This window comes from Alligator mississippiensis, chromosome 5 (assembly GCF_030867095.1).
Source record: "Alligator mississippiensis isolate rAllMis1 chromosome 5, rAllMis1, whole genome shotgun sequence".
Classification (NCBI taxonomy): Eukaryota; Metazoa; Chordata; order Crocodylia; family Alligatoridae; genus Alligator; species Alligator mississippiensis.
In genome coordinates, this window is record NC_081828.1 from 55302479 (window position 1) to 55315290 (window position 12812).

The 12812-nt window shown below is 44.2% G+C and overlaps 1 protein-coding gene across 1 annotated transcript in view; it reads right to left on the bottom strand.

The window, feature by feature from the left end:
- NIBAN1 (niban apoptosis regulator 1) overlaps positions 1–12812 on the bottom strand; it is a 135749-nt gene that overhangs the window by 13929 nt on the left and 109008 nt on the right. The window contains exons 7-12 of the mRNA XM_019500295.2: positions 4985–5089; positions 4732–4894; positions 3438–3625; positions 2629–2790; positions 1912–2022; positions 619–726 (exon numbers count right to left, since the gene is read on the bottom strand). Of these exons, the coding sequence (XP_019355840.1) occupies positions 619–726; positions 1912–2022; positions 2629–2790; positions 3438–3625; positions 4732–4894; positions 4985–5089 (837 nt within the window). The remainder of the gene's footprint in view (positions 1–618; positions 727–1911; positions 2023–2628; positions 2791–3437; positions 3626–4731; positions 4895–4984; positions 5090–12812) is intronic.

The window sequence follows — 12812 nt, forward strand, 5'->3', positions numbered from 1 at the left end:
GCATGTTGGACCAGGGAGGGTCCAGGATCCTGGAGAAGGGCTGAGTTCATAACTAGGCAGCATCACAGATAGAGAACACCTGGGAGGCTTGAGGCATGGTATAGGGGAAGTACAGAGCCACGCGAGGAACCCTTAAGGCAATAGGTGCCCGGCAGAAGTACAGCTAGGCTGAGAGGGCCTGCTAGCCTGGGGTGCAAGACGGATGGACAGGACCCAGGAGAGGCCCAGTGGGAAATGACACAGACTCTGGCTCATGCAGAGCCCACAGGCATCCTCCCTTTTATAACCTTCATTAAGAGGTAGGCATGGTGGGCAAGATTCAAGGGAAGGGCTGCAGCCAAGCCTGAGCTGGGCAGGGGCCACATGGCTGCCCCGTGGCCACAGACTTACTACAGTTCCCTATGCCCCACACCCTGATCACAGCCACATCTCTTGTCCTTTCCCTACTCCTCATGAACCAAACTGACAACCCTCAGTCATTTGGCCCTACATATAGCTGCTCTACATAACCACCTATGGCTAATCAGTATTAGATGTCTAGGATTTGGCCATCAGTATATTAATTCCATAATCACTTTCATAATTCTTTTTTAAACACAGGGCAGTGAAGTAACTTACTGGTTTGCATAGTGAAGCCAGTGTCTTCTGCATTGTGGGTAATGTGATCTCTACCAATGCTTCCTGAAATATCTTCTTCCGGACAGTGCTGCTGTCATAGTCATATTGCTGTCAAAACCAGATAAATGGGAAAAACGTATTTGGAACAGTTAATCAATCGTGAGTCATCTGTCCTGTTGCCTTGTCATTAGTGATGGGCACCATACAGAGCATGAATCCCAGGCTGTCTGGAGTAGGCACTGCATGTAGCACTGTCGCACACCAGCAAAGACCAAGCACCACACGCAGTGCTGAGATGTTGTTTAGTGGACGTGTGCTTATTTTGTTATTTTGCTTTGTTTATTCATTCTCGCTGTATGCTACTCTAAGCTTTTGTTGGGAAGGGCAGCATACAAATTGTATAAATAAATACAGAAATACATTTTTATAGCTTTGCTACTCACTGTAGTTACAACAAGTTATACCAGCTGAGGATCTGGCCCTAAGAGGGCACTGTTCATGAAAATAATGTCATACATATTTAAAAGAATTAGCCAAACTATTTTGAAATGTAAAAAATATCTAGGTTTGGCCAACATTTTATCCATATGGGTTTTCCTCAACTACTTGTAACAGCATGTGACTAGAAAAAAAAACCCCAGTCCAGAGACTTGAGTACAGAAATTGGAGTTAGGAAATCCTATGTTCTAATCTAGTCTCTAGCATTAATATCCTCTAGGCAAATCTGTGGTCTCTGCCCTCACTTGTAAAATGGATGTAATACATAGGACATCACTCCTGCCAGTCCTCTATGCACAAAATTTCCATTGGGTTCCAAGTACAAATGATTTTACAGGATTAATATCCTTGCTCACATGGACTGAAATTCAATCCTACACAGATGGCTAGCACATGCACCACATTAATCCTATTTAATCACTGTTTTGAGGGTTTATGCGGCACTTGATGTATTGCACAAACCTTTTCCTGAAGTCTACATAGAGATGAGTTTTCCACCTGGTGTTGTGAGGATTAACTACTATCTCTAAAGCACGTCTAAGGAAGAATACTACTACTACTGCTTCCAGTCATCCCCATCATAGATGGAAAACATGATTCTCCATAATGTTGCTACTTGCACAGTCATTTACATTTTTGTCAAATGCTATTAAATTCACATTTTCTGTTACATGGCGCAAAACAATTTCTTCTCAATATTAAATAGGACAAAATACACCCTTTATTTACTACAAAAAGATAATCAAGCCTGATCCCTTAGTGTTTTGGTATACAATTGACCCAGAGAAGTGTTACCTTTAGTACTCTCAGTTTGACTTTTTCAATGGCTGTTGTAATTTTTGCTACGTCTCCTTGCAAGTTTGGAGAAAACAGCTGCTCAAAAGTATAAACAGCATTTTCCATAAGCTAGAAATAAAGACAAAGATGTTAAAGGCTAAGGATACATGTTTCCATATGTATTGTGAACCTGGTTCTGCTGGGGGGGGGGGGGGGGGTGCTGTACACGAAAGTGGCTGACCCACAGGTAAACCTACAAATTTCAAGAAACGTTGAGTTATACAAATACAGCTATACTGTCAAACTACCTAGGTGTAGATGCAACTTACATTAGCACGTGAACATCTCTGCTAGAATGGCTTATAGTGGTTCCCTGAGCAAATCAAGATATATGGACATTTTTATGCCAGTGTAACTAGTTTACACTAGGGATTTTTACTCTCATAGAAACATTACAATAAATAAATAAAAATCACACCTCTAACCAACATTACTATACCGGCAAAAGCATCTACCTTAGAGCTGGCCTGATTTTACAAACCAAACAAGGTGTAGACAACAAATAGTAAACTAGATTTAAAATTCTGTGTTTCAGGAGCCTGAGCCAAAGTTCAGTTCAATTGACTGTTCAACTGCCATATGGCTATTTTTATTGCTTCAATTTAGGACTCTGTTTCATCTACACATGCCCCTAATCCGTTTTGTCAAAGTAAAAAAAATCGAATCTTACTGTACCTCTTGCATGAAGTTCTGTGTCTTCTGAATTACAAAGTCTATATAGTAGAACTTAAAGCGACTCTTGAGGTCCTGGAGTAGCTCCTGGAGAAGATTGACTTTAAGATAGCAAGGTTCCATTTTCACAGAGTTGAGTGGCAGTTTTCTCAGTTGCTCCAAACTCTACATCCCAGAAAGGAAAAAACAGGTGTTCAAAAAAAGCAATCAGAGGCAAATTCTTAACAAGTATAAAGATCATACAGCTACTTGTGGGAACATCTTGATTAACTTATTTGTACTTTTAGTGTTGATGACTGTTCAACTGCCATATGGCTATTTTACTGACACAAAACAAGGAATTATTTCTTATACTCCTGTAAAACCAACAAAGCTATTATCAGTTAAGTTCCAATTAGAGAAGGCTGAGAGGTGATCTTGTGGCTGCCTACAAATTCATTAAGGGGATGCAGCAAGGGATCGGAGATGCTCTGTTCACCAGGGCGCCTCTTGGGGTAACAAGGAACAATGGTCACAAACTGACAGACAGCAGATTTAGGCTAGATATCAGAAAAAACTTCACAGTAAGGGTGGCCAAAATTTGGAATGGGCTTCCAAGGGAGATGGTGCTCTCCCCTACCTTGGGGGTCTTTAAGAGAAGGCTGGATAGGCATCTGGCTGGGGTCATCTGATCCACTCTTTCCTGCCTAGACAGGGGTTCGGACTCGATGATCTGTTGAGGTCCCTTCTGACCCTAGCATCTATGAATCCATGAATCTAACTCTTTACTGCATGTGTAACCATAAAAGGACTTATTTATATTCTTCTCTTACCTCTGTTAGCTGTGTGGTATCATTTGTTTTCTGAAAGTTCTGGCTAATCTCATTAACCTCTTTTTCAAAGAGGCAACGGACTTCACTGAATCCAGAACTCACTGGACCCATTAGCTCCTCCAATATGGAAGCAAGAAATGGTTGGATATTCTCTGTGCAGCACTTCTGGGCAGGCTCAGAAACAGTTGCTGAAGATTTAGAAAATAAAATAGACAACTGTTAGGATTCCAGACCCCTTTATTTTAAAACTCTACAGACAATAATTACTTTAGCCAGAGTACTCTTCCCAGAGTCATTCAAGACACTTGTCCTCCTCAGAGATAACTCTAGTGAGGATAGGAAGAGTTTGTGGAGTTTGAAAAACAATGGACACATCTTTTCCCATAGCCAATCCAACCAAATTGTGGCAGGTTGGCTGCACTGAGGGGAAAGAGGAAAGAGCATCTGACAAATATGGTAGTGACAAACACTGGGATGTACTGTGAATATCACTGTGACCTCTGGCACAGTGCATAACATGTTGACTACATTTGAAGCTTTATCCTCCAGCGAAGATAACTTATACTCCTTTACATAAGAATAGTAAGCGACTTGAACAAAAAAAAAAAACATTCTGAGTTTTTTTCACAATAAATGCAAAATCCTCATCTAATTCTTGCTATTTTGCATATTCCATACAAAACTGTAACTGCTTTTTTCACATCAATCATCCATTAGGCCACTTATGCCTTAACTGAAAATTCCAATGTGGAACATGTCTAACCAATAAGCCAAATTCTGCTTTTGGGTGCATTCATGTAACCCTCCTCACATGGGTGACTGGTGCCTCCTGAGTCTGGGGGGGGGCACCCGCAGAAGCCGACATCAGCATCGGCAGCAGGGATGCAGCTGCCGAGCACCTGCAAACACCGCCAGCAGTGTTGGCAGTGGGGAGAGCTATGTCGGGGGGGCACATGACCCCCCCCGTGCCCTCCCCACCAGTCGCCTATGCTTCCTCAGACAATGCTGTGCTGGTGAAACTGAAAGCAGAGTTAGCTACTCTGACCAATATTTTCAGAAGTAACCACTGATTTTTGGATGCTTCTTCTGGGATTCCAACTTCTGAGGGGCTGACATCTGCAAATCAGAACTAAAGTATTTCAATTCACATAAAAGATTGTTGGAGCACACATTAAACACCTGAAAGAATAAGACTTCTTAAACCAGTGGGCACTTGATAACATGTAATAGATGATTCTAAAGAACTGCTTCAACCCAGCTGGCTTAGAAGCAGGAGCTTTTGTTCTCCACTAACCTTTGATTTTACCAGCTAAGAAGTTCGTTGAGTTTAAAATCTGATCCACATCTGAACGAACTGTTCCTTCAAGAGATTTTGTAAGATCTTCACATTCTTCTTTCAGGGTACTTAATCCTTCTGAAACCTGTTCTTGGACCAAATTGTATGTTTCTTCTACAATCTAAAATCAGTAAGATATAAATAAAGCATGGCATTAGGACCAACGGGACAACTGCTGTGTAAGAACTGCTGAGCAAGGGATCACACATACGCCAAACCAAGTCCTCTTCCTGTAGTTCCTCCTTCCTTTCATTTTAGGCAGGATCATGGTCTGAAGGTTAGGCAGGAGCTCCTCCATGACAAGATTGCTTAGGATCTGCAAAGTAAAAAAATTAAAATGACATTTTAAATCTGCTTCATTCTGCTGAATATTACAGAGCATAGAAACATTAAGAAAAGTGAATAACAATGAAAATTACATAACCATTTAGCTATTCTAGGTAGCCAAAATATGTTGTTATAAAATTGTAAAGATGCATCCATCACATTAAAATTGGAAGACCATATCTGAACAATCTTGCTATTGACCACTGTCTGAGAACCACTGTCATGAAATATGGTTAGATAGTCAGCAGATACTTTCAATTACTACTACACTAAATAGCTTCCTTCCCTAGAACTGTCTACCTGGTTTTATGGAATAAGAACCAGCTCTTATGCTGGGATAAACTGAAATCAGTAGAGCTACTCTCATTTACACTGGCTAAGGGCTTAAATCAAAATATATACATGTCTAAACTGGTGATTTTCCCATAAGTGCTTCCACTGATCAATACTGATTTTTTTCAAAGATTCACAGACTAACCCTTAAAAAAAAAAAAAAGATAGTGCCAAGATGAGTTTGAGATTCAAAGAATTAACAAAATAGCAAAGGATGGCAAAAAGATTAATTGTTTCTAACAATTAGTTTCACCAGTAAAAAACAACTATACTAGTGTAAAAATAATAAAGATTTTAACATTTTTTTCAGATTTATTACAAAATTTTTTCCTATACTTCTGGATAGTTGCAGAAAAATTATATGAAACCATACAATCTTAGAATAAACTTACCCAATATATTAGACTTGGCTATTTGAGTTAGACATTTGTCCCAAGTAAAAAGACATATACAACTATAGGAAAGTACAACTGCTTCCTTAGACAACTCCTGCCCCTCAATTTGCCTCATCCTTGATGATCAGGATGCCACATTACAGCAAGAGACAGTTTAGAAGCAGCAGCAAAGTGCCTTACCCAGCAGCACTACAGTAGCACTAACACAGGTGGACAAGCTTGTGGAGCTCAAGGATCCCAATTTGAAATCATAGCTACAGACAACAGCCTAAGAGATGATGATACAGAGAAAGCTGTGCAACAATGACATGGCAGCCAGAGGCAGTGGCAAGGCATCTCTTCACAGAAACTAGGCAGCACTTCTTCTTTCTAGAGATTAGAGATGGATCTAACAGAGTGAATTCCTGGAATCTGAAAATTATTCATTCATTAACCATGAATAACAAACTTTAAAAAGGGTGCACTTGGGTATAAGTATGTGGGGAAATGAGAAGAATTTGGGGTCTTCAAGACTGCTCCACTTAGAAGGATAAATTGATGATGGAGGCAGGTATATTTGGCATTCATGTAAACAAAAAAAAAATTGCATCAAAGCCTTGTATCCTTGAACAAAAGAAATAAAACAGTCAGGGTCCTTTCCATAGTTCCAAAGCTCTTCCAGCAAGTGTCATGCACCTCATTGTAGCTAAGGGTGCACAAACAGGACAGGAGTCCTGGGCACCAATTTACAGGGCACAGGAACAGAAGAGACTCCTTCCGAGTGGGGCACAAAATTGCTCCTTACACCTCTGCCCTTTGAGGAACTGTTAGCACAGTTCAGGATTCTCTGCCCTGTGTCCATTTCCCTCATTTTGAACCTGTAGTCTCATTTGCATTCCTTTTTTTTCCATTATATATCCCCTGAATCAGGTGGAACCTAGCCCCTCAGTCTGAAGAGGCAATCATTTGTGTCTGGATTAACTTAAGGACTTAAAAAAAAAAAAAAAAAAAAAGCTCAATACCCAGTGCAGACAGTTCCAATTCTGCATTGAATTTGTATATGCCTTTGCTTTATGTGGTAATATGCGCTTATGGTTTTGGCTAGAGGTCACCTACTGTTTTTGTGTTTAACCTGAATGAAGGATGAGTGCCCCATTCACCAGTTACAGCAAGGTTTAACCAAACCTGTAAGAGAAATATTACTTAAGGGAGCCCTGAAAAGGTAGTTAATTTTTTCCCAGGCTCCTGGGTGATAGCACAAGCAGGTGGTACTTGTTAATTTTAAGAGGAGTTCCTAATTATTTGAACCCTTCCCCTTCTGCTGACAATGGCAGAAGGGATACAACAGCAAAAAGCAAACCTTATTAAAGGGTGAGCTAACCATTGTTCCAGCAAATATGGGTGTTGGCTGAGTTGATGCTCACAGTGTGCGTCTGCACTGAACATATTGTCAGTGACTTGCACTCTCGGATGTTCCTCACAACTTTCAAATAGTGGAGGGGATGTCATTAAAGGCTGTGTCAACAGCCAAAAGGATTACACCCATAATCTCAGTAATAACGCTCATAAATTTTCATTCTGCCTCGGTGTTAGTGTTTCTTGACATTTACTTCTAAATTGTCCAGCTGTTCCACTGAGTTTAAGATAGTTTAATTCATATTAAAGTCATGAAATGATATGGTTTAATCCAACTGCTGCACTTGAAAACAAGCCTGCTACCCTAAGAATCCCCCCTAAAAGAACATAATTTATTGTGATGATGTGAACACATTTTCAACCTCTCCCATTCAGCAATTACCAGGGAGTCCAATACACATGCTGCACTGGTGCCAGATGTAAAGTGAAATAAAAAAATTAGGATTTAATTGAATGTAATGCTATATAATAATGATTTGATGTGAACTGAACTTCTGTAGCCAACCTGCTACAAGTATTGCTTATTTCCACATGCTCCATCCTGCAATGCACATTTCTTAACAGCTTCATGTAATCGAGGCCCTTGTCTTAAATATTCAATGCTCAGGAGAATGGGATGGCTCAAGGGATTCCATACTGGTGTCAAAAACAGTCATAAAGAAGGTGCATTGTATTACATCAGCCTTATACTCCAAAACCAAATGACCAAGAATCAGAAAGTAAAATTTATTTTTAAAATTATTAAAGAGTGTTAGGCCCTTGAATCAGAGGAACATTATTTGCTGTGTGTTATCAAGCAGGCCAGGATTAAGAGGGGCTGAGGAAGATCGCTGCATTCTGTACAACTGTAAAATACACAAGTGTAAATTCATAGGCTGCACCTTAGAAGCAAACCAGTAAGATGTCAAAGTGTGTAGGTACAATGTCATCTAAATTATTCAACATTATGGCTAGTACTATGACAGCAAAAAAATGTCATACATAGCTGTAACTAGCATGGTTTTCCTAAGTATAATTAATCAGAGGTATCAAACTCATCTGGCTCTGCAGGCTGGATGAGGGGCACGGGCCCTGGTCCAAAGACCAAGTCAGGTTCACGGACTGGTCCTGTATGCCACATCCAGCTTGCAAAGCTGGCCAGCATGAGCACCTCACCCAGCGCATGACCCCCATGCACACTGCATGCAGCATGTGCCTGCCCTAGCCCTACATGCCGCAAGTGTCACATGGGACTGATCCAGGGAGTGCAAAGAATGCAGTGCCCAGGCCAGACTGGCCCTGTACATTCGTTCCATCATGGTCTGTGGGTCTGACCTAGACCAGTGCTTCTCAAACTATCTGATGTGGTGGACCAGCAATTTTCTTTCCAGTGGGCCAGGGACCAGTGCCCGGTTCAGTTGGTGGCAGCAACTGCGTGCAACAGCGCTACACAAATGCGCGACCAGCTATTTCTTTCTCTTTCCTCACCTCACACAACGTGACGTCACCTGGAGTGTTGGAATGTACGAACTGTGGTGCTATGACGTATCAATGTTATGCTTCTGAAAATACATTTCTTTCTTTCCTGGCAACTTGCTGCGGACCGGCGACCAGTGGCTCACAGACCGGCACTGGTCTGTGGACCACCACTTTGAGAAGCACTGATCTAGACTGCCCTTATATCCAGCATGCAGGGCCAGTCTGGTGCTGGTGCAGCGTGTATACTGGCTCTAGCCCACATGCCACATGCAGTTTGGCTCTACAGGCTGCATCCAGTCCATGAGCCATATCTTTGACAGTGCTGGCTCAGATAAAAAAAGATTTTCTTCCAGAACACCACGTTCATTTTAACCTGGCTGTAATGCTATGCACACAAGGATGATGTCATCTCCAAAAATGAATTTTCTGGAAAAAGTCCTCATATATCTAAGTTGTAGTAGTAATCATTGTCACGACCTTGAGAATTTCCAGACTTTCACAGTTTATTCCATTTGAGGGCTGGGGAGGGAGTGAGAGAGGACAACATACAGGGTTACCAAAATTTTTAGCTTAAGTTGCTGGCCTGGACTTCCACCCTTTACCTCAATTTCATAAAAATAAAAGGGATTTGCTGTTTACATAGCACCAAACGTGTGCCATATCATTTAGATGCATGTGAAAACAAGTTTTCTTTCACAAGCATCTTACCCTTTATGGGTACGTGTATACTGCATATTAAGATGTAGCATCAGATGCGCAATGCAGCTATAAACAGGCTAGCTGTGCAATCAAAAGCAATGTAGCTATGGCAGCATATAGCTCTGCATGGGCTGAAAACAGAGAAATTGGACCATGCTGAGTTTTGTGCTACAGCAACAAGACTCTTTCTGGTATCAGAGCTAACTCATTTAGACCCAACCATACTGTACACTGAATTACAGTCTATAGCAGGGGTGGGCAATTATTTTGGGCAAAGGGCCACTTACTGAGTTTTGGTAAGCCATGAAGGGCCACATGGGTAGCCCTGCCCCTTGACAGGTGCCCCACCTCCTGGTCGCTATCTTGGGACTGGAAGTCCCATCCCCTAACCCCTGACTGTTGCCACCATAAGTTCCTCCCCTTGTTCCCTGGAATTACTCCTTTCAGCAAAGGGTTTTGCCATCTCTAAACCAGAAAAATACCAAATTATATTCTAAAAACTATCATTAATTTCATTTCAAAAATTTTTTTTGTCCCGATTTAGATGCAAGTGTACAAAGAGGTGATGCCCGCCCCTCCCTCCCCCCTGCAGCAGGCAGAGCCCCCGCCAGCACTCCTGCAAGCCCAGGACCTACACTCCTGCTGCTCCTGGCCCCGGGACTCTGGCATGGGTCCCGTGTTCCCACTCACTGCCACCTACCCCCCATCTGCCACTGCTGCTCTTTCCTTGCCACTTCCCCATTTCTCCCTCCCCTCAGCTGCTCCGGCACCATGTACCAGCTGCTCCTGCAGTCCCAGTGCTGCAGCTGGGAACCACGTGCTGGTGGGGGGGCGGAGGGGGGGAAGTGGGGAAACGGCTGTGGCATGTGGAGCAGCAGGAGTGCAGGCCCAGGCTGCCAGGGGTTCTATGGAGTCGGGCTGCACTGCTCAAGCAGGGAGAGGAGGGAGTCAGCCTGGTTCCAGAGACCCTGGCAGCCCAGCCCCATGCTTCTGCTGCCCCGCTCTGGGCCCCAGTGCACTGGCACAGGCCCCATGCTCCCACCTGGCTGTTGTTGTGTTCCGCATGCCTGCTCGCTGCCCCCGCCTGCCGCAGCCATTTCCCCACTCCCCCACCTGCTGGCACCACGTGGTTCCCAGCTGCAGCACCAGGAACACAGGAGCTGGCCCCTGAGGACTGAGATGATCACCCATTGTCCTCCCCTGCCTCCCCCCCACCCCTTCTTATCTGTATTTCCCTCAGCATGGGGAGGCAGGAGCAGCCCCAGACCAGAAGTCTCCAGAAGCCCCTGCTAGGCAGAGGCTCCCAGCTGGGGCTGCAGTGGGAGTGGGGCTGGGCTGGACTTACTGCTGTGGCTGCTTATTTCTGCCGCCAGCTCCCCCTGGGTCCTACTGCCCCTGGCTCCTGTCATCTTTGAAAGGCAGCCAGGAGCAGAAAAATTTTAATTTCCTAAATGTTTTAGGGGCCCCATAGGCCAGACAGAATGGCCTGGTGGGCTGGATCCAGCCTGCAGGCCATATTTTGCCCATCCCTGGTTTATAGTGTAGATATGCCCTTAAGTCAAACAGTTGGGTACAATTATACCAAAGCAAAGACTATTGGGAAATAACTGGACAAAAAAAGATCCTGCAGGATGACTCAGAGGGGTCTTAGGAATGCACTCAAAGCTGGGGCTTCGTGTTCAAATAACAGATGGTAACAAACTTAGCAGTGACCAAACATGCAATAACAACATGGCTAGGGATAGAAGATACATATAAACCACTTCAAGGCTAAGGACAGACATTACACAAACGAATTTAAGTGATCAGATACTGGTTTAAAACCTGGAACAGAACAGATCTGCAATGCACATAAAATAGTTTGAAAATGGCTGAAAGAGGTTTGAGATGAACCTTTTTGAATGTAGTGTCATTTATGTAGCTGGGGTACTATCACTGTTCCTGCTGGCAGAGAAGGGGTTAGGGGGAAAAGCCGACTGGACCCCAGCTGGGGTCTGCCTGGTTGGGGGGGTGCAAAAAGCAGGGAGAAGGAAATCCCTTCCAGGCTTTTCCCCAACTCTCCACTTGAGCAGAGGTGGGGGCATGGCCTGGCCTTGGCTGAGGAGGATGGGGGAGGAGTTTAAATCCCCTCCCTGGCCTGCATCAGACCCCTCCCAGGCTCTTGCCTGCACCCCCAGCTGAGGAGTGAAAGAGGCCAGGGAGGGGGTTTAAAATCCCTCCCCCATCCTCCTCAGCTGGCTGGGGCCTGACCACACACCCCACTCTCTGCCTGAGTGTGGAAAAGCCTGTAAGAGGTTACCTCTCCCTGAAGGCAGACCCCAGCTGGGGCCTGGTGCAGGCCAGAGAGCAGGTTTAACCCCCGCCCCCCCCCACCCCTTCCTTCATCCTCCTCAGCCAACTGGGCCAGTCTGAGACCTGGCCATGCCCCCTGAATGATCAGGGAATGGGGAAAAGCCTTGGAAGGCTTCCCTGCTCCCCTCCTCTCATCCCCCGGCAGGCCTAGGTCCACCCAAACCCCAGCCTGAGACAGGATTGGGGGGTCATGGCTAGGGGAATCACTCCATGCTTTGGGCAGGAACAGGAAGTGAAGCCCCAACTTCAGACTTTTGCCCTCCCCCCACATGCATGGGGGCAGCACCCAGTTAGGGGTCTGGTGGGTCAGGGGGTGTTTTCTTCCCCCACCCTAAAATCTAACATTAAGTCTGGTAACAAAGGGAGAAATCCCTTCTCTGCACCAGGGCCAGGGCTGGGGGGGCAGGGGTGGAGACCCTTCTAGGGGCACAGAACACCTTTTGAAGAGGGGGGACCCAGACAGCCTCAGGCTAGAGGGACTGTTCCCCCCCAGAGGAGGGGAATGGCCTGGGTTTGGGGGGCATGTGCTGGGTGGCCAATCAAGGATAAATCCTGCTTGGCTGCTTGGCTGCATTTGGGTGCCTTTGGCAGTGGCCAGCAGGCTGGGAGGTGTGCTCTATTGCCTCCCCACCTGCCCCAGCTACTGGTATGAACTACTACATGGTTTCTGGCTGCATTTCTGGTTTTGGAAGTGAATGTCTGTTCACTTGCTTCTCCATTCAATCTATGCAGTTTAGATTAATCTCCAAATACTGAATCGGTTCAGCTTGGGACTTTCTGACTGTCTATACTTTGCCATGGGTTTACAGTTTGTTAAAGATAATCTTTTAAACACATGTTGCACTGGATTTGTATTTTTAATGTATATGTTAGGGACTTAATTAATCTAATTTTTTAAAGAAAAATAGTATTTTTGATTCACCACTGTGTTACTCCAGTTTTACATAGGTGTTTCACTTAACAATGGAACTACACCACTAAAAAAAAATGGAGTAGTGCAGTACTAAAATCAGGTCTCATCAATACTCCTACTGCATGAACAACAGTCTGTACTACCACAACTCCTAACTCAAGGTATTC